This window comes from Chiloscyllium plagiosum, unplaced genomic scaffold, assembly GCF_037043375.1.
Source record: "Chiloscyllium plagiosum isolate Xiang-an unplaced genomic scaffold, Cpla_swu_hap1 HiC_scaffold_1, whole genome shotgun sequence".
In the NCBI taxonomy this organism is placed as follows: domain Eukaryota; kingdom Metazoa; phylum Chordata; class Chondrichthyes; order Orectolobiformes; family Hemiscylliidae; genus Chiloscyllium; species Chiloscyllium plagiosum.
This window is the reverse complement of record NW_028270139.1, coordinates 86,703,357-86,726,206: the sequence shown is the minus strand read 5'-3', so window position 1 is coordinate 86,726,206 and position 22,850 is coordinate 86,703,357. Positions and strand designations below refer to the sequence as shown.

The 22,850-nt window shown below is 42.6% G+C and overlaps 1 protein-coding gene across 2 annotated transcripts in view; it reads right to left on the bottom strand.

Moving 5' to 3' along the window:
• Window positions 1-17,079, bottom strand: part of adamts6 (ADAM metallopeptidase with thrombospondin type 1 motif, 6) — a 300,876-nt gene extending 283,797 nt beyond the window's left edge. For both annotated transcript variants that reach the window (XR_015757565.1, XM_087988638.1), the window contains exons 1-4: window positions 16,949-17,079; window positions 10,844-11,199; window positions 9,770-10,134; window positions 8,578-8,749 (exon numbers count right to left, since the gene is read on the bottom strand). Coding sequence is in view for 1 of the 2 variants with exons in the window: in XM_087988638.1 (XP_087844764.1) it covers window positions 8,578-8,749; window positions 9,770-10,134; window positions 10,844-10,940 (634 nt within the window). In the remaining variant the exon portion in view is untranslated. The remainder of the gene's footprint in view (window positions 1-8,577; window positions 8,750-9,769; window positions 10,135-10,843; window positions 11,200-16,948) is intronic.
• Between the last annotated feature and the right edge of the window lie 5,771 nt (window positions 17,080-22,850).

Sequence of the window (22,850 nt, the reverse complement as noted above, 5' to 3'; positions counted from 1 at the left end):
TATTCTCCATTCCAGGCAACATCCTGGTAAATCTTCTCTGCACCCTCTCCAAAGCTTCCACATCTTTCCTAAAGTGAGGTGACCAGAACTGCACACAGTACTCCAAATGTGGCCTAACCAAAGTCCTGTACAACTGTAACATCACTTCACGACTCTTGAATTCAATCCCTCTGCTAATGAACGCTAATACACCATAGGCCTTCTTACAAGCTCTATCCACCTGAGTGGCAACTTTTAAAGATCTATGAACATAGACCCCAAGATCCCTCTGCTCCTCCACCTTACTAAGAACCCTACCGTTAACCCTGTATTCCGCATTCTTATTTGTCCTTCCAAAATGGACAACCTCACACTTGGCAGGGTTGAACTCCATCTGCCACTCCTCAGCCCAGCTCTGCATCATATCTAAGTCCCTTTGCAGCTGACAACAGCCCTCCTCACTATCCACAACTCCACCAATCTTCGTATCATCTGCAAATTTACTGACCCACCCTTCGACTCCCTCTTTCAAGTCATTAATAAAAATTACAAACAGCAGAGGACCCAGAACTGATCCCTGCGGAACTCCACTTGTAACTGGGCTCCAGGCTGAATATTTACCATCTACCACCACTCTCTGACTTCAACCGGTTAGCCAGTTTTCTATCCAACTGGCCAAATTTCCCTCTATCCCATGCCTCCTGACTTTCCGCATAAACCTCTATAAGGTCACTCCTCAGCCTCCGACGCTCCAGGGAAAACAGCCCCAGCCTGTTCAGCCTCTCCCTATAGCTCAAATCCTCCAACCCTGGCAACATCCTTGTAAATCTTTTCTGAACCCTTTCACATTTCACAACATCTTTCCGATAGGAAGGAGACCAGAATTGCACGCAATATTCCAACAGTGGCCTAACCAATGGCCTGTACAGCTGCAACATGACTCTCAACTCCTGTACTCAATACTCTGACCAATAAAGGAAAGCATACCAAACGCCTTCTTCACTATCCTATCTAGCTGTGACTCCACTTTCAAGGAGCTATGAACCTGCACTCCAAGGTCTCTTTGTTCAGCAACAATGCCTAGGACTTTACCATTAAGTGTATAAGTCCTGCTAAGATTTGGATTCTGAAAATGCAGCACCTCACATTTATCTGAATTAAACTCCATCTGCTACTTCTCAGCCCATTGATCAAGATCCTGGTGCAATCTAAGGTAACCTTCTTCGCTGTCCACTCCAATTTTGGTATCATCTGCAAACTTACTAACTATACCTCTTATGCTCATGTCCAAATCATTTATATAAATGATGAAAGGAGTGGACCCAGCACCAATCCTTGTGGCACTCCACTGGTCACAGGCCTCCAGTCTGAAAAACAACCTTCCACTACCACCCTCTGTCTTCTACCTTTGAGACAGTTCTGTATCCAAATGGCTAATTCTCCCTGTATTCCATGAGATCTAACCTTGCTAACCAGTCTCCCATAGGGAACCTTGTCGAATGCCTTACTGAAGTCAATACAGATCACATCTACTGCTCAGTCCTCATCAATCCTTTTTGTTCCTTCTTCAAAAATACTCAATCAAGTTTGTGAGACATGGTTCCCTTCTTTGCCTCTCAAATTTTACAGCACGGGTTAAATCATTTCTGTGTTGCAGGTTTAAGTTAGCGGGGGAGGGGGTGTTTACCCCGTGTCATAGCAGTTTGGGGGCTCATCCAGGATTTGAAGACTTTGGGGGCTTTTGATCGTGATTTGAACAGTTTGGGTCTTGGATTTGGGACTTGAACTGGTTTAGACAGATTTGAATAGATTTGGAGGTATGAAAATTCCCAGCAGATTTAAACACTTACAGGTTAGTGTCCTTGACCTTTAAATAAAACATAGGTGAGACAATTTGTTTAATTTTGGTGACTTATGATTGATTAAATTAAAAGGAGTGAAATGGCTCTTAAAATTGTTAAAAAGGTTCTGTGATTTGAAAATAATTCTCAAATTTGCCAAGAAATTTTGAGGAAGGAAAGAAAAAGGCCATACTCTTAGAATTAGCATATCAGTTAGATTTGGGTTTAACCAAAGACAAAAGTAAAGCTGAAATTGTAAGGACGTTACTTAGGTGTGTCAGAAAAAACTGACAAGTGGAGCAGAGGTAGAAAAACTTAAATTACAGTTGAGGAAAATGGAGTTAGAAGATAAACAAAGAGAGAGAGAGAGGGAAGAGAAAGGGAGCTGAGCAAAGACAGAGAGAAGAAAGGGAAAAAGGAGAGAGAAGGTTCTTAGCTGAGCAAAAAGCGAGAGAATTTGAACTTGAGAAGTTGCAAATTAGTCAGCAAAGTCAAGTTAACAGGATGGAGATTAAAACAGAAGGTAGTGATATACTCAAATATGTCAAAACTCTGCCACATTTTGATGAGAAAGATGTTGAAGCTTTATTTATTTCATTTGAAAAATTGGCCAGACAGATGGAGTGGTCTGAGGATTTATGGGCAATGCTAGTTCAAACTAACTGGGAGGCAGAGCTAGTGAGGTATTTGCCACACTGTCAGATGAGGGGGTCAAGAGGTTAAACAGGCTATTTTAAGTGCTTATGAATTGGTACCAGAAGCATATAGACAGGGGTTCAGAAACATAGACAATGAGCCAGGTCAGACGTATGTTGAATTCAAAAGAATTAAACATAGCCATTTTGATAGATGGGAGCATGCTTTAAACATAGATAGGACCTTTGAGGCTCTATGAGGGATTACTCTGCAGGAGGAGTTTAAAAACTCACTTCCAGAGATGGTAAGAATTCACGTGGAGCAACAGAAAGCTCAGGAAGTGAGAAGGGCAGTAGAATTAGCAGATGAATACATGTTGGTGCATAAGACAAGCGTCAGGCCAGAATTTCGTCCAGTGAGGGACAGAAGTTGGGAGAAGGGGAGATCCTTCACTCCGAAACCAAGAGTAGAGAACACTGGTAAGAGTTTACCACAGGATAAAAAAGAAACCCAGAGGGTGAAAAGGAGGTGAAAGGCTTCAGGTGTATCCACTGTGGTAAACTGGGACACGTAAAGTTGCAGTGCTAGTCATTAAAGAAAGGCACTATGGCAAAAGATGTGTTAAAAGAAGCTAAGCCAGTGACATTAGTGAAGGTAATAAAAAAGACCCCAAGATGAGCCGAGGAGCTGCAGGAGAGTGCACGGCCGAGGCAGAGTCTGGGTATGGAGTTAATACCTGATCTCTACAAAGAATTTGCCTCTGTGGGTAAAGTTTACTCAGAAAGAACAGGGGAGAAGGACAAGACGTTATTATTTTGAGAGATACAGGATTTAACCAGTCGCTGATAGTGAGAGATGAGCAAAAATGCACTCTTTCTGATCTGTTACTAGAGAGTGTGGTAATTTGTGGGATAGATGGACAGAAATTTAATGTTTTCCTATGTAAAATCAGGTTGGAGTGCCAACTCAAGTCTGGGGAAGTTACAGTGGGAGTGATTGACAGTGTCAGATCCAGGAATTCAGTTTGTTCTTGGGAATGATTTGGCAGGATCCAAGGTGGGAGTGACACCCCTTGTTGTGGAGAAGCCCAAGGAAGACCAAGAAACTGAGGAGTTAAAACAGAAATATCCTGGTACTTTCCCAAACTGTATAGTCACCAGATCCCACTAGCATAAGTCACAGCATGAAGCGAAAAGTAAAAAGAAAGACGAAGGAGTTGAGGTTCAGTTAGCGGATACCCTGTTTGATGTAATGGTGCAGGAAAAACCTGAACAGGCAGAGGGTCAGACAGAAGTGTTAGTCCTGAAAGGCTAAGGGACTTGCAACAGCAAGACAAGATGATAAAAGATATGTATGTGGATGTGTACTCCGAAAAGAAGGCAGAGAATATCCTGGGGGGTTATTACTGAAGGGTAGAATCCTAAGATGGAAATGGAGACCACGGCAGGTTAGTGCAGAGGAGAAATGGGCTGAAGTGCACCAGATTGTGTTGCCAGAAGCATACAGACAGGAGGGGTTATGGGTAGCACATGAACTACTTATAGGAGGTTACCTAGGGGTACGAAAGACTCAGGCTAAGCTACAAGAACATTTTTATTGGCCTGGAATGCACAAGGATGTGGTTAACTTTTGTCATACTTGTCATACATGCCAAATGGTAGGTAAGCCACAGGCAGTAATAAAACCAGCATTTTTGTTGTCAATTCCCCCATTTGAAGAACCCTTCACGTGGGTTATAATTGACTGTGTAGGTCCCTCCCGAGAACTAAAACTGGGAACCAGTACTTGTTAACCATAATGGATGTGTCTCCCAGATTTCCAGAGGCAATTCCATTTTGGAGTATCAAGGCAAAAAAGGTGGGGGAGGAGTTAATAACTTTCTTCACACGGTATGGGCTACCCAGAGAGATTCAGTCAGACCAAAGGTCAAATTTTACTGGTAGGCTGTTTAAGGAGGTTATGGATAGCTTAGGTATACAGCACTGAATCCCAGGGAACTTTAGAAAGGTGGCATCAGCCCTTGAAGACAATGTTGAGAGCATAGTGTCAGGATTACCTGAATGATTGGGATAAGGTATCCCATTCATATTGTTTACCATTAGAGATGCCCCAAATGAATTTACTTAGTTCAATCCGTTGGAGTTAATATTCGGGCATGAAGTGAGAGGCCCTTTGAAATTAATTAAAGAAAAATTGACAGGACGAAAGTCAGAGATCTCACACTTAGATTATGTATCGGAGGTGAGGGAGAGACTAAACCGAGTGGATGGATTAGCTAACCAGCACTTAAAGAGGGCACAGTGTAGAATGAAGCAGGTGGCAGATAAAAGCTTTTGAGACTCGGACGTTTTCCCGAAGGATGACATGTTAGTACTATCACCAGCAATAGGAGATCCCTTCAAAGTTAGATTTAGTGGTCCCTATCAAATTGAGAAAAAGTTGAGTCAGGTGAACTATCTAGTAAAAATGCCAGATGGGAAAAAGAAGGTATCATGTATGTCACGTGAGCATGTTGATACCATATTATGCTGGAGAGAAGGAACTGGAGAAACAAGTGTTAATTACTGCCCCACAGAGTGAGGAATCAAATCCAGATGATGTGGATTTTGATATGTCTCAAAATAGATTAAAAAATAAAGAGGTTCTTGAGGAGTGGAATAGATTCAGCTATCTGTCTCATGAGCATAGAACAGAGTTGAAAGGTTTGTTACATATGTAAGGACATATGTAAGAATCAGATGGGAGGAGTAATGCTATCGTACATGAAGTAGATGTAGGAAATACTGCTCCGATAAAACAACACCCCTATCGGCTTAGTCCTTTCAAAGCCAGACGGGTCCAGATGGAGCTGGAGGCCATGCTTGCTGAGGACATCATCAAACCAAGCCAGAGCGAGTGGAGTTCGTTGACTATCTTAGTTCCCAAATCAGACGGAACTCAATGATTTTCTGTGGATTATCGGAAAGTCACCGCCATTACAAAATCAGACTCATATCCAATTCCTAGACTGGAGGACTGTATCGAGAAAGTCGACAAATCAGTTACATCACCGATTTGGAATTAATGCATGGTTACTGGCAGGTCTCTTTATCAGAGCTGGTGAAAGAAACTTCTACGTTTGTAACCCCAAATGGGCTATATCAATTTAAAGTGATGCCCTTTGGAATGAAGAACGCACCCGCCACATTCCAAAGACTCATGAACAGAGTTGTGGCTGGGTAAACAAACTGTGCAGTCTATTTTGACTATGTCATGATCTGTAGTAAGTCCTGGAAAGATCAGATGGTACAATTGGCAGAGCTGTTTGAACAACTACGAGAAGCAAAACTGGTAACAAACTTAAATAAAACTGAATTCGCGAAAGCAGAGGTGATATTCTTGGAACATAATATCAGTCATGGAAGGTTGACCCCAGGGAACGCAAAAACTAAGGCCATCAAGAAATTTCCATGACCATCCTCGAAGAAAGAGATGCTCCACTTCTTAGGACTCAGCTGATTCTATCAGAAATGTGTTCCAAACTTCAGCGTGTAGTGGCACTGTTAACCGATTTGCTGAAGAAGAACACAACGTTTTGGTGGACAGAACCATGCCAGGAGGCATTCGATCATTTGAAATCAACGTTAACCACTAAACCAGTTTTAGCTACACCAAGCTTTTCAAAACCTTTTAAAGTCACCATCGATGTTAATAACGCAAGAGTTGGAGCTGTACTGCTACAGGAAGATGAGGATGGGATTGACCTGCCAGTTGGTTGCTTTTCAGAGAAACTGAACATCCACCAGAGGAAATACTCCACAATCGAAAAAGTTTGGTACTGGCTATACAACATTTTAATGTCTATGTCATGAACAATGTGTCGGAGATGATTATGTACATGGATCACAGTCCACTTACATTCTTAGAACGCTTTAAAGACAAGAACATGAGACTATTTTGTTGGAGTCTTATGTTACAGACTTTTAATTTAAAAATCATACATACAGCCCCACATCAGACTGTAATTGCAGATGTGTTATCATGGATTTAACTGATAATGTTTAGATGATATTTGTATTTATCCAATGTTTTATATATATATATAATATATGGGAAGAAGTTAAGGTGAACTTAGAATAAGATTATCTGTATGGTATGCTAATATGTTTAAAGAATAGAAAAAAATGAAGCCATCTCTTCATTATGATGATTCTTTTTTTTCTTAAGGGGGGAGGTGTTATGAAGAGGTACTGTACCTTTAAGAGAGTTAAAAGCTAGCAGAACTACCTGATACAGCACCAAGTGTTCTGAACAAGGTAACAATGTAACATTTGGTCAAACATTAGCTGGGTTGTCTGGAGACAAAAAGAAACAAATTCAAATTCAGCCAAACAGATTAAATTATGCCAAAATACCAAACTCCAATCAAGCTTGAATTTAGTATTAGTATTTAGTATTTTGACAATATTAACACCAATGAAACTATTCAATGCTTTGGGATATAAAATAGGGATAAAATTGAACAGTTGAAGGAGAACTGCCAAAAGACCAACAGATGTAGGCTGCTAGTGAGAATTGTCTGAGAGGTACCTGTCTACAGCAGCAGAGTGCACAGGAAAAAAAATCTCAACACCGAGCTGGACAGCAAGTCTACAGAGGAGGATACACAGAGAAGATTCGACAGCTGGCTGCTTTTGAAATTTGAATTTTTCTGTAAATCTTATTTGGGGTTTTTTATTGCACTGGTATCGTAGAGGGGAAGGTAAAGGATAGGTTCAGATAAAGGTTTAGTGGATGGCATGATAGCTCACAGTGCTAGGTTCAATCCCTGCCTTGGGTGACTGCCCGTGTGGAGTTTGCACATCCTCCCTAAATCTGTGTGGGTTTCCTCCCACAATCCAAAGATGTGTAGATAAGGTGAATTGGCCATACTAAATTGTCCATAGTGTTAGGTGCATTAGTCAGGGGTAAATATAGGGTTGGGGAATGGGTCTTGGTGGCTTACTCTTTGGAGGGTTGGTATGGACTTGTTGGGCTGAAGGGCCTGTTTCCATACTGTAGGGAATCTAATCTAAATAGCTGTTAGTTAATTGTTCTCTGTTAAACTGTAAAAAAATTAAAATTGGTAATTTTTACTTTAAATAGTGACTTCTGGGATAGTTCTTTGGTCTTGAATTTTAACACATTACAGCATGGGTTAAATCATTTCTGTATTCCAGGTTTAAATTAGCAGAGGGAGTTTAACCCCATGTCATAACAATAGCACTTCTTTAATAATCGACAAAAAGATGCAAATACAAAGAACAATAAAAGATAACTCTTGCAGTCATCTAGATGCTGCTGAGTTAAAGTCATTGACTTAATAAAACTTGTGTTTATCTAGTGTCTTTCACAATACCAAGTTGCCCCAAAGCATTTTACCGCCAATGAAATAATTTTGAAGTAAAGCCACTATCATAGTTAAAGAAAAGTGGCAGACTCCAAAATTATGTTGAGCAAAATTTCATGAACAGTAATATGGTAATAACCAGATAGTCTGTTTTCGAGACGTTTGTGGAAGGATAAATATTGGCTTGGACACCAGTCAGGTTTCCACTGTTCTTCAAAATAAGACATTGGAATATCTCACATCAGCTCAAACAGCAAAGGGGCCTCAATTTAACATTTTATCCAAAAGACTACATCCCTGAAACTCAGCACTTCCTCATTACTGCACTGAAGTACAAATATAGATTCTGTGCGAATGCCTCTAGAGTAGGGTTTGAACAAATTAGTTTTTAACCCAAGACGAGAGCTGTAGCTGAAACTATATTGGTGGAGAAACTGTTAACTGCTAAATGCGAATTGTATTTTGAGGATTGTCCAGTTCTGAAGATGAACATTTTTCATGAATAAAATTGTTTTTTGCTACAACTATTCAATTTAATATTATCGTGATTCTGTGTTATAAATCAAAATGTAAAATTCAATGCCATATTAAGTTTAAAAATTAACTGCTGTGCTAACGTTTTCAGTCTTTCTGTGTGTTTTTCAGTAATTTGAGTTCAGATAATATTTATACACACAGTTAAATACTACATATTTTCTTAAAAGAGGAAAAAACTGCCCCTTTATATTATCCAATATGATATAAGTAAGTTACCTGGAACTCCGCAGTTTGACATGTTCATTTGATGCCGCTGCCGAATGGAGGAACGCTTGTAAACAACATGAGGGTGTCCTTCTGTATACGTGGACTCACTAGTATTGTCTTCAGATATATCCTGCAATGGCTCTATGAAGTACTGATCTTCTTCTGTTACAATCACCCCATGCTTTAGAGAACAGAACAGATTATTAATGCAAGTAAGAACTTTAGAAGTTTTAGGAAATAATCTGAAACAACTTATTTCTATACTGTGGTACAGATACATCTGGTTTGTGCATAATGAATGTTTCAACTTACATTAACTCATATTGTAGGATAAATTGTAAGAAGAATATGAATAATTAAATGTAACGAGCAACTGAGAATACACATTATCCAAAAAAAATCAGAAATAGTTAAATTTACTGTCAATTGAAAGATATATTAGTAACCTTACTTCTTAATGTGATTTTGTTTTCCCATTCACCTAGATATTTAAACAGTTGGGCCTTTATTGCTGAAGAGTTGCTAGTAAAGCATTAGTTATCATTCCTACATTTGTTACCCAGCTTTCTTCCAAAAATTTAATCCAGGCTGACTTCAATGCATTTTATTACTTCAAAATAAACATACTATCCAGGCATTTGTAAGTATGATTTGAATCCACATTAAATGTGCCACTGTTGTTTATTTAAAACCTATGGACACTGTAACATATTTGAGTGTTCATGCAAGCAGGAAAATCTCGTTTATCCTCCCTGTAAGTTACCAGAAACGTACTGTTCCATTACATTGGGGGAATCCTTATGATAAACTATTCATCATTTGTAAGCACTGAAGAAACAGCTATTCACCCTTACCAACCAATGCAGCTTTTATTACATCGCCAAGAAACACGGATCTTTGTCAGAATTCTGCACTTTGCTATGCTGCACAGGAAGTTTGATGTTCGTACGTGCTTCTGAACAACATTCGGTCTGCAGAGGCCACAGAAAGGGACCTGCCTCTTTAAGATCTGGCTACCCTTCCCACTGCGGCGGATCATATGCAAATTAGCCATGTGCAACATACAGCAGGCAGCTGTTTATGCTTCGATTCCTGCAACGGTTCCCTGAGCTCAGTTCACGTTTCTGTACTTGAGAACAATGCAAGCGACTGAAGAAAGCAACATCTCCAACTTGAAAAGTAAGTTTACTGTTCTACTCACCAGACCATTGCAGTTACTTAAAGCCACTTTTGTAGTGTTGTGTTCATGGAGTACATATCCCACGTAATGGCAATTATCAATGAAATCGTGTTTCCACTCAGGACCATCATTCCCCCAATATTCTACCGTAAAATGTCTGGAGATTAATTTGGTGTTTAAACTCAAGTTTAAGTGAAAGTGCTTTCCATAGGCGGAGAGTCTGTAAAATAATTTAGATTCAGTTGGTTCATGAGGTGTCACATCCGAACTCCTCTTCCGCCTTGAGTGTCTGCAGCTTCTCCCACTGACCTTCAGGAAATCTCCGTTATGGTCCACTCGGGCAGGAACCGTTAGTTGATAATGTTCAAGGTAAGAAAGGAACTCCTCTGTGAAACCGTAAGTCGGATAGACCCAGGAAATAGGCGTGAAAGGAAAGAAACAGGACGTGACAAAGTGCTGTACGACTGAAACACTGAGCATAATCATCCCATTGAATGGAAACAGTAAGTATTTCAGTTATATTAAGTTGAAGTAACGACATGGCCTGGGCTAGTACTTGATCAGTTAATGTTTCATATAATCAATGGGACAATGTTACATGCAGCAGGTTTGGAAGGATTGAGACTTTTAGGCAGCAGACTAATGCAGCAAATGTAAGCAGTACCATGCCTCACAATCCTCCTGCCATTTTGCATTGACAAAACAGAGACACACGTTTGTCGTTCCGAGTGCACAGAAAGGATGTTGTTACTAGATGCAAAGTCCAATGAAACACGAATTAAATAATCCGTTCTGGACCTCGTTCTGCTTGGAGCAAATTAGTTGTTGCCAGTCTTCCCCCCACCCCAGCCCCCCCCCCCAGAACAGATTGCATCAAATCACCATTAAATGTATACCCACATATTTTACAGAATTGTCTTAATACCTAAATTCTGATGTTGCAATCAGAGAGAAATGAAGATGTTTTCTTAAAATAAATGACAGACAGTTGTAACAACTAAGCGTGAGCTTGTGCCAATAAGATGTGCTTATTTCAGTGTGAACGTGTCGGTGATGTGGCTGCAGTGTATGTGAGTCATACCAGGATGGTCCTACCTTGAGAACTGTAAGAAAGCCTTGTGTCACTGTCAAACTCCGAAGCAGCCATGGCCAGGCTCAAAATCCAAGTCACTGTCTTCCACAAAATTTCCATAATTTAGTGAACCTCAAGCTGTTCGTGGCTACCTTTGCGCTAGACAGTTTGGTGGGCTCCTGAAGCGCACCGTACCAAGCCCATTGGGCGGGCGGAGCCCCCCGGCGCGTTTCGGAGCGCCTCAGCACCGCAGGGCCCAGCCGTTCGGGCAACAGGCCGGCTCGCCACTCATCCCTGCGCCCACAGCCAGCAGCACAGCGGCACAACCTGCAGCACCCACACTCATTGGCCGTTTATTCCAACTCAGTCATCCGTATGCCTGCAAAAAGGGAACAACACGTTTTAGTTAAAGATGCCATTGTCCACCGGCCTTCAGTCTTTGTAATGGCAATCCTAGCAGCGAAACCGTCGCGTTTCACAAATGTTTTTCTGTTTTGCAACGGAAATAAATTCCGGCTTACTGACCATGCAACTTTGCAACGGTACGGGCTGTAGAACTTTGAAAGGCTCAACCCGTGAGGTAGATGCAGAGGGAAACACATACTCCTCACCCCCTTTCAATTCCAGGGATTGTTGACATCTTCATGTCCGCTTTCTCGCACGAAATAACGCAATTAAGAAACTGCAGCCGATTAGCTCAAACTCCTGTGATGTCTTTACTAACTTTCAAGAATCAGTCTCAGCAAAACAAAACATCCGGCTCTGGGAGCACTGGGGTCTTTCAAACCGAGTTTCTTTTTAATCATTAATTGGTAGTTCAATGCTTTTCTGAAGTCATTTCTCTTTCGCACAAACCTGCGTCACCACAGACTTCGGTATGAAATTGAAGTGTGAGACTCCACTTAAAGAATGAGCCTCTTTTGTGGAGACTCAGTACCGACAATGTTTCCAACAAAGCATGAAACTCCATGTGGAGAGTGATTCTCCCTGCACACAGTGAATCTCCGTGTGCACAGTAAGACTCCGTGTGGAGAGAGACTCCATGTGGAGAGTGAGACAGACTCTGTGTGGAGAGTGAGACAAACCCTGTGTAGACAATAAGAGTGCATGTGGACCTTGAGACTCCACGCGGAGAGTGAGTCTTCATGTGGAGAGAGGAAGATTGTGTGGGGAATGACAGTCCCCGCATGCACAGAGTGAGACTGCACGTATGGAGAGAGGTTCCATTTATTTGAGGCCACCATGTGGAAAAGCTGAACCGTCACAAGCTAACTTTCATTTGCTGCTGCACTGACGCCCAATTTTCATAGCAATCCACTGTGGCCGCGACCACCAATTAGAGTTGGTGGAGTCTTAATATTCCTACTTGGAAAAGGAGAGAGAAAAAGAAAAGGAAATAATGTGGAGGTAACAGGAGGGAAAAGGTGAGGAGGAAGGGTGGAGGAACTGAACAGATACATGGAGGATGGAAGGAAGGAAAGTTGAAAAACAAAGATATAGAATGGGGTTGGGGGGTAACTGAGCCTGAGGCGGCATGGCGGCATGAAAGAACAGAAAGACAAAGTGATGAAGTAAAGGGATAACGAATTAAAGGACAGGATGGAGGAAGGGAAATGATAGAGAGAGGAGGATAAGGAAATGTAAACATTGAGAATAAAGATGACAAGAGTGGATGGAGAGAGAGGCCAACAGGCAAGGAAAGCCTGGGAGAGAGAAAGTGGGAAGGCAGGACAGTTGGGAAAGGTGAGGAAGGAGATCAAAGAGGGATGGATTGAGTGAATGGGAAGGAAGGAGGAGGAAGGCAGAGTTAAAGAGAATAGAATAGAAGAACAAGCTTGCAGAGGAATTGCAGTAGCAAGAAAGATGATGAACTAAGAATGGTTGGGGGCTTACAGAGAAGATTTGGGGATGTATGTGAGGGGTAAACGTTAGCAGATGGAAGATGGCTGGGAGGTAACAGATAAGCTGTAACATTAAATCACATGATTTTAGGGATTGTGTGCTAACATGAAAAGAGAAATGCTTGGCAGGCAGAAAACAAAGGGTAGGAATAAATAGGTTTTTTACCAAATGGCAGGTAGTGACTGATGGGGTACCATAGGGAACAGTGCTATGACTCCAATTACAATATATAATAATAATTGAATGAGGAAACTAAATGCAATACCTTCAAATTTGTAGATGACACTAAGCTGGGTCAGGGTGGGTCAAATTTGCTGGTGGTGAACTGTGAGGAGGATGCAGAGATGCTTCAGTATAATTTGGACAAATTGAGTGAATGGCCAAATGCACAGCAGATCAGCTGTTGTAACAAAAACAGGAAGGTACGTTATTATATGAATGACAATAGATTGGGAAAGGGAGAGGTGCAATGAGAGCTGGGTGTCCTTGAACACCAGTCCCTGAAAATAAGCTTCCAGGTGCAGCAATGAAGAAGTAAGTGGTGCACTGGCTTTCATTGTGAGAGGATTCAAGCACAGGGGCAAGGATAACTTACTGCAATTGTGCAGGGCATAATTGAGACCACATCTGGAATATTGTGTACAGTTTTGGTCTCCTCCTCTGAGGAAGTATGCTCTGACTATGGAGGGAGTGCAGCAAAGATTTACCAGACTGGGGATGGCCAGGCTGACATGTGAACAGAGATTGGATCGGTTAGGACTATCTTTACTAGAGTTTAGAATAATGGGGGTGGGGGTGGGAATGTCATAGAAATTATAAAATTCCAACAGGGCTAGACAGGGTAGCTGCAGAAAGGATATTCACAATATCCAGGGAGACTAGAACAAGGGGTCATAATATAAGGATATACAGTGGGTTACTTAGGACTGTGATCAGGATAAATTTCTTAACCCAGAGAGTGGTGAGCCTGTGGAATTCTAGGAGAAATTGAGGACTGCAGATGCTGGAGATCATAGCTGAAATGTGTTGCTGGAAAAGCGCAGCAGGTCAGGCAGCATCCAAGGAGCAGGAGAATCGATGTTTCGGGCATGAGCCCTTCTTCAGGAATGGGCTCATGCCCGAAACGTCGATTCTCCTGCTCCTTGGATGCTGCCTGACCTGCTGCACTTTTCCAGCAACACATTTTCAGCCTGTGGAATTCTCTACCACAAAAAGCGGTTGAGGATAAAACACTGAATGTTTTCAAGAAGGAGTTAGATACAGTTCTTAAAGCTAAAGGGAACAAAGGATGTGGGGGAAAAGCAGGAACTGGGCACTGAGTTGAAAGGTCAGCCATGATCATATTAAATGGTGGAGCAGGCTCAAAGGGCAGAATGTCCTACACTTGGTGCTATTTCCTGTGTTCCTATGTTCCCAATACTGGAGGTAGGGAGGGGAGACTGAAACAGATAAAAGAGGAAAAAAAGGACAGGGTTGAGGGGAAAAGATAAGCAGAGGAGTGGGTAAGCTTTAGAAAGAAGGCAGGAGAGCAGAAAAAGGAAGAGGGTAGGGGGAAAGAAGTAAGACATGAGGAAAAGAGAATACAAGCGTGGGTGTAGGAAATAAATGAATGAAAGCAAATAAAGGAAATTACTGAGTATAAATCAAAAGTGGAGATGATGGGATTTTCTCCGCATTAAATTTGTTTTTGAAATGTAAGAATTTGCTAAGAAGCTGTCCGAGCAGTGGAAGATGGCGGGTAAACAGCACATGAACAAGGCAGAGAAGCAGGAATAAGAACAAAGTGTAGAGAAACAGGTGTCAGAAGAACACATGAATGAGTAGTAATGGGGATCTGAGGAAAATAACGAAAGCAAAAAGGAAAACAGATGGCAATGGGAGCATTGCAAACCAGAAAGAGGTGGAAAATAAGAAAGCAACGGGAAAGGAGCTGTCGATGGCGAGAGAGAGGGAGACCAGCGAGAAAAGGAGAACAGGTAGAAAGAATCTGGGCGATAGTGAAGCTAATAAGTACAAATCAATATTCCGTCATTATCACTGTAACTACCCTTTCAAAAGTACATAATTTGTTACAAAGCTCTTGAAACCTCCTGAGATATGAAAGGCATTATGTAAACGCAAGTCTTTCTAGGGCAAAAAAAGGAAATGTGTAAAGTGAACAAGAACCAGGAGGGGAGGGCACGTTAAGAGGACAGAGTGCGTGGGGATAGTGTGGCCCATGGGATAAGGAGCAAACTGCACCTGGAGTGAGCCCCGAGTCTCGGAAGACAGGGGGCGGTCTCTCCCCGCTCCAAAGCGAGCGAGGTCACAGCGGGACACCGGCCATGTCCTGAGAGCGACCTGCAGCGAGCTCCACACTCCCCCCAGACGGCACCGAGAGAGTTCCAGCAAGCACGGGGGGGGGGGGGGGGGCAGGGGGAAGCTTTCAAGGCGGCGAGACCTGCACCACTTCATTGGAGTTAACATTGGAGTCAGTGTCTCAGCTTCCCCCAAGCCAAAAGCTTGGCCCTCAGGCTAAAGCAAATCGGGTTTTCCACCCGACCATGACTTCCAATAAGATACTATTGTTATAAAGGAAGCAGCAAGAGGTGGAAAAGGCGAGCCTTCTCACTGACATTATACTTTATCCGCACATGTTAATAGCCGGATAGATTTCCAGCTGAAATTTAACTATGTTTGGCGATATTGCTCTCATATAAGTCAATGCAAAAAGATCTGGTGACTTTGCGAAACAAAGGGACTGGAACATGTAGGATGTTTTATTTGAAAGCCCCTAAATCATGATTTTTTTTTCTACGTTGGTCAAACTTTTATCCTAACCCAGTGAAGCTGAAGCTGGGGCACTGAAGTGAACAGTAACTAAGTGGAAACAAAAGGCAGATAAAAGTCACGTTATCAAAGTGGCTGCGAAAGCTGGTGTGTAGTGGGTCTCCCCTGGAACGTAAAATGTTAGAGATTTAAGATACGGGCGCACCACACACTCCAAACTTTGGTGCAAGTGGCATGTATATGTTGCTAGGGAAGTGAGGGGGGGAGGGGCACAGTTCGATATAAAATCCGCGGCTTCCCATTTGAAACAAAGTGGCAAGACCCGCTTCTTGCATTGAGCGGATTAGCAATTCACCGAGAAATAACAGCAGCCCCCTGACCTTCCCCCCACCCACTCCCCACCATCACCCCAAGCTATCGGCAGGGCTTTGCAGCTCCTGATATCTGACCTCCTTAAAATTAAAGACAAATGACAGTGTGCTCTCTGGTGGGATCCTCCTTTTCACCAAATTTGGGTCAGGCATCACAAACCTAGGGATCCCAGACCCTGGGACACAAAACCAAACTCTGTGCAAACGTCACCAGTCGGGTTGGGTTTTTTTTAATAACCTGTGCTCGATTTCCTGCTCCGTAACCGAGCGCGTTTCCCAGGAGCTGTCAAGATTCCTGTTGGACAATCCCAGATTTCTCAGTGAAGGAGCTACGAAAAGGCGAGACAGTACAAAAACACCGCACACAGCTGGTTGCTCAACGTCAGCATTTCAGTGTCAAAACTAAAGGGAAATTAAAACTTTGCATACATGGGGAGGAAATGGAATAGGCTCCGTACAGTCAATATGAAGTAACATTCAGCAGCTCATTCCCAGACAGCAGCACTAAATCTATTTGGATAAAACGCGTGTGACCCAGACAGTTGGCATTTAGCCCAAATACATTACACCGGCCGCTCAAATAAAAACAAGCGTCTCTACAACAATGAAAGTATTGGAAAGTCTGCACCTTCTCACACACATTTCGGGTTGGTTTCTATTTTTTATATAATTATATAACTTGCTTTCCATACAGTCTCGCTCCCAGCGTTCGGTTAACTGGATCGCCGCATCTTTAAAACTCCCCTCACAAATCACACGAGGTGCAGATTAAATCGAAGAACACTATTCTGTACGGGGTTTGTTACTCCGCTATAAGCGATTACAAGAAATGGAACGATATCACTTTCCAATGCACGAGGACAGTATCTGCTGAATGAGGGGTTAGAAACAGCTAATCGCGAAAAAAAACCCAAACGATTCCTCCCGTACAGTCCATTTTCAGCAGTCAAACAAGGGTGAACTGACTGAGACTGCTGTAGTGTCCAATCCCACTCATTTACAACACGATCTGCAGTGAGCTTCAGCAGAAAACCGACAATTTGAAATAAACAAAAGGGTCGGTAAAACATTACGAGTCGCCTTTACCGTTTTCATCTTCATTCTGGGACGGGTTTAAGTGCAGCTTTCAAACAATAGACCGTGCACACTGGCGATCCGTACCAATCAATTGTACTCTCTCGAAACCACAAGAGTTATTTTCATCCAGAACAGAATCCTGCAGTTTGGAAGGGGGATGGGGTGGTGGGGGGGGGGGGGGGGGGGGTTGGATGGTTGGGGGGGGGGGGGGAATGTGTTGGGGGGGGGGAGCTTACAGAAGTTACTGACTTGGCAGAAACCGGGATGCCATCAGCCACCACCAAGCAACCTAAGATTTCTTTCCTTGACTGACTCCGCTCTCCAGAGTAGCTGAGCTCGTACCAAGCTCCCTAGGACACTTGGAGAATGAAGGCAGGCAATATAACAAAGTCTATGAAACAGCCCGGTTTGACTACCGGCCTTCAGCCAAGTTTAGACTTGCAATCTGGCAATCCGATGTGTGCTACACAGCGTACTTACGTCAGTGAAAAATGCAGATGTGCTTTTTCATGGACCGGTTGTGCGCATGTCTTCTGGATCACGTGAAGGGGAGGGGGCAGTGATGGGGTCCAGTCAGGGTGAAACTGGCATAACAGAGCCCAGCATCGAGCAAACTTCAACAAATGCTGCAGATTCTCTTTAAAAGAGGAGCAACTGGCCAGCCCACAGCCTCTGTTCATAGTAACAAGACATTTGAACGGCACTTAGTTTGGTGCTTCAGCTCACATTCAAAAGGGAAAACATTGATAATTTGCCATGGCCATATTTTAAAGTTACCATAGAGGTGCTTCAGATTGTTAAATTCAACTCGATGAAAGTACAGGTAGCATCGCTTCCTTGCATTAGTTTTTCACTTAAGATGGTGTCATCTTTAATGTCAAGTCCATGGGGGCAGTTTATTACTGTTGGAATGTATTTTTTGTTAGGAAAAAGCTTAACACAGTCACAACTATGGAAGAGACATAGTTTTTAGTTCGAAAAGCTCTTAATAAATATGATGGAAATTAGAACGGATGAGAAACAAGTTAACTGTTTATATTCCAGTGGAAGTCCCAGCATAAACTATTAAATAACCTGAGGATATCACAGCATTTCTCGCGGAAATACATCTCTGTGCTAGTGAAAAAAATTAGTAAATTGTTAAGTTACACTACAAAAATTAACTTCTACATTTATGAGTGGGGGGGCATTTAAACGTTTAAACTCGATCACGAAGGGAACAGATACAAAATTAGAAGGACGGAACGTACTAAAAGCTGGGAGTACTTAGAGCTTGAATGCTTTAAAATTAAAACCCAACAGGAAGAGGTTTGCGCATTTTTCTCCCAAGGACACTTATTACTGGCCAAATCCACAGTTTATGTGAGCTATGGTCGCACAGAATAGGATAACGGGTTGGCATTAGTTGCAAGACATTGTGTGCTACCAGTAAAAAGCAGGCTAGATAAATACTAAGCACCACGGTGAGTGTAAGACGGGGTTTGCACTACCCGTTCTAAGCGACTGTAATATCAAAGAACATTAAATAAATGAAAAGTCTTACAGAATTTGGCAGAAAGTTCAATCGAACTGTGGTGCGCTTTTGGTTTACAATTGAAGGTTAAAATGACATTAGGCAATTATAGCCTGTAGGTCCCATAAGATAAACGTATTTGAGATAATATTGTAAAATTAAAATAAATTGTAAACCATAAAAAAGGCTGTGCTTTTCAGCCTTACCATAAGCGAAGGTTTAAATCAGAGGACGCTAAAAAGCAAAGTTTGACCTATTGCTGTATAAACGTTTGTAAGAAATGGTCAGTAACAATTTGTGCATTTATTTTAATCAGATTAAATCATAAAGTCATACAGCATAGAAACAGACCCTTCAGTCCTTTTCATCCATGCCAGCCAAGTTTCCCAAACAAAACTGGTCCTGCCTGCCTATATTTGGCCCATTTTCCTCTAAATCTTTCCTATTCACATACCTGTCCAAATGTCTTTTAAACGTTGTAACTGTACCTGCATCTACCATTTTCTCGAGGAGTTCATTCCATATGCAAATCTGTGTGAAAAAAGCTGTCCTCAGGTCCCTTTTAAATCTTTCTCATCTAACCATAAAAATATGGCTCCTACATTTCAACTCACACACCCTTATTTATGCCCATTGTGATTTTATAGACCTCTAAAAATCAGCCTCCTATGCTCCATTGAAAAAAGTCCAGCCTCTCCATATAACTCGAACCCTCAAGTCCCAGCAACATACTGGTAAATCTTTTTTGAACCCTCTCCAATTTAATAATATCATTCCTACAGCAGGGTGACCTGAACTGTACAGAGCACTCCAAAAGTGTTCTCATCAGCGTCCTGTACAATCTCAACATGATGTCCAAACTCCTAAACTCAATGGTCTGAGCAATGAAGGCACACTGTCTACTTGTAATACAACTTTCAAATAAATATATACCTGAACACTTTGGTCTCTCTCTCATCCACATCCCGCACCTCCGCCCTCAGACCCCCACCCCTCCAACCGTAACAAGGACAGAACGCCCCTGGTGCTCACCTTCCACCCTACCAACCTTCGCATAAACCAAATCATCCGCCGACATTTCTGCCACCTCCAAACAGACCCCACCACCAGGGATATATTTCCCTCCCCACCCCTCTCCGCCTTCCGCAAAGACCATTCCCTCCGTGACTACCTGGTCAGGTCCACGCCACCCTACAACCCACCCTCCCATCCTGGCACCTTCCCCTGCCACCGCAGGAACTGTAAAACCTGCGCCCACACCAATTCCCTCACCTCTATCCAAGGCCCTAAAGGAGCCTTCAACATCCATCAAAGTTTTACTTGCACATCCACTAATATCATTTATTGTATCCGTTGCTCCCAATGCGGTCTCCCCTACATTGGGGAGACTGGGCGCCTCCTAGCAGAGCACTTTAGGGAACATCTCCGGGACACCCGCACCAATCAACCACACCGCCCCGTGGCCCAACATTTCAACTCCCCCTCCCACTCTGCCGAGGACATGGAGGTCCTGGGCCTCCTTCACTGCCGCTCCCTCACCACCAAACGCCTGGAGGAAGAACGCCTCATCTTCCGCCTTGGAACACTTCAACCCCAGGGCATCAATGTGGACTTCAACAGTTTCCTCATTTCCCCTTCCCCCACCTCACCCTAGTTCCAAACTTCCAGCTCAGCACTGTCCCCATGACTTGTCCGGACTTGTCCTACCTGCCTATCTCCTTTTCCACCTATCCACTCCACCCTCTCCTCCCTGTCCTATCACCTTCATCCCCTCCCGCACTCACCCATTGTACTCTATGCTACTTTCTCTCCACCACCACCCTCATCTAGCTTATCTCTCCACGCTTCAGGCTCACTGCCTTTATTCCTGATGAATGGGTTTTGCCCGAAACGTCGATTTCGAAGCTCCTTGGATGCTGCCTGAACTGCTGTGCTCTTCCAGCACCACTAATCCAGAACACTAACCAGGGTCCTATCTGTAGCTGTAAAAGTTGTGCCCTTGTTTGTTTTACCAAAATGCAATATCTCACATTTATCCAGATAAAACTTCACCTGTCACTCCTCAATCCATTAGTTTAATTGGTCAAGATCCCATTGTAATCAGAGATAACCTTCTTCACTGTCGACTATACCGCCAATTTTGATGTCATCTGCAAACTTATTCAGCATGCCTTCTAAATCCAACTGGTTTATATAAATTACAAACAAAAGTGGACTCAGTACCAATCCTTGCAGAACACCACTGGCCACAGGCCTCCAGTCCAAAAAAACAACCCTCCACTACCATCCTTGGTCTCCTACTGTTAAGCCAATTGTGTATCCATTTGGCAAGCTCTCCCTGAATCCCATGTGATCTAATTTCACCAATTAGTCAACAACCATGTGAAACCTTTTCTAAGGTTAAGGTTTTCTAAAGTCACATACTGCCGTCATCAATGGTTACATTCTCAAACAAACTTAATCAAGTTTGTGAGAGAAGATTTCCCATGCACAAAACCTTGATAACTATCCTTAATCAAAGTTACAAATCACACAACACCAGGTCAAAGTCCAACAGGTTTATTTGGATGCACTAGCTTTCAGAGCGCTGCTCCTGACAACCACTTGATGAATTGAACCTGTTGGACTATATACTGGAGTTGTGTGATTTTTAACTTTGTACACCCCAGTCCAACACCAGCATCGCCAAATCATACCCTTAATCAGTCCTTGCATCTCCCAATGCATGTAATTCCTATCTTTTAGCACCTCCTCCAACAACCAACCCACCACCCATGTCAGACTCACAGATCTATGGTTCCAGCAAGTTCGCGTTACACTCTTAACTAAAGGCACAGCATTAGCCACTGCCCAGTTCTCGGGCACCCATTACTGTAAATGATACAAATATCTCTGCTAGAGACCCCACAATGTCTTGCCGAACTTTCCACAAAGTGCTGTTGTATACTTGATCAGGTCTCGGAGATTTATCCACCTTTATGTTTTTTAAGACCTCCAGCACGTCCTCCTCTGTAATATGGACTGTGTTCAAGACATCAATATTTATTTCTCCGAGTTCACTCGCCTGTATTTCTTTGATTGCAATTAACATATAAGGATCGCGTACCTAGACACGAGCGTTAAATTCACTGGAAAGTGGTAGCGCTAGCATTGGTGTCTCTGTACGCCCCATGACCACAACGCCAAAAGGACAATAAGCAACAACTGTGTTGGCGTCAGCAGCACAGAGACGACTGAAATCATTGGATGTTGGGGTCATTTTGCACTTTCCGTTTCATTTAAACAAATAAAACCAAAACAATGTACAAACTAGACATGTTCTAAACAATATTGCACTGGTGTTTGACCTGTTAGTCTGTTTCATGTGGTTAGAACAACAGTTGTGAGTAGCAGCTTCATCTTATCGCTTTGTTAAACTTCGACACAGCGCACGTACATCTGGTTTGTCTTTCAGTTAGTTTGCAAGCTAATACTGTTTTGGGAAAGAACGTTTTGACAAAGAAATCTTGGAACATTTAATTTTTAAAAACTCATCGGCCAGGCACTATCTGAAAACAGACTAGCTCCTAAGTTTCCAGTCTTGTGTCTCGACCGCTGTGTATGGCGAATCAGGTTTTATTTCAATTAGACTGCTGCAGCCCACGCCGGAGGTAGTAGGTGTAAGCCGTTTGGAGATCCAGGGAACCTTCAGCGAGAGCTCGCAATGTTTTGAAGGTCGCCAAAGAGGCCATGCAGAGCAGCTTTCACTGGGGAGAAAGGGAAACACATCAGTCTGCATAACCGTTAGTCCTCAGTGTGACCTTCTCGTCACTTGGCTCCACGCCAAACCAGGCTGGAAGGTATAAGAACATCCTGTGGTGGGCATTGACAATTTCAAATAAACACACTCCATATGTTACGCCGAATTAGTGAAGCGATTGTTTGTCATAAAGTGTTGGTCCTGAACTATGATTCCGGAACTGATTCTTTAATGTCATGAAAAGCAATTACCGTGAAGATGCCTTTCAACGGACATCAGTCTGTGTGCGTTAAACAAAAAAAAAGGTTCCGGCCCAGAAAATAAAATTATTTCTCTCAGGTTTTCTTGATTTGTCCATTTATCTTTAAACGATATTATTATTAACTGAAGTAGGAATACAATTGAAACTCGGTAACTGAAATTGCAACCCAGAATCGCCAGATACATTCACCAGAAGGGCTTTTTAAATGTTACATCTTAGGCTTATTTAAGAGTCATGTGTCAGTGATTGTCTTGAAAGTTCGTTTTAAAAAGGAGTTCTCAATTATGTCGAACTGCTTCTATGTCACTCACGTACTTAATAATGGTTTCTGGTATGGCTAAATAGAACTCTTGTCTTCCCAAGTGCCATCTAAAACGCTGGGAAAGCCCACGCTGAT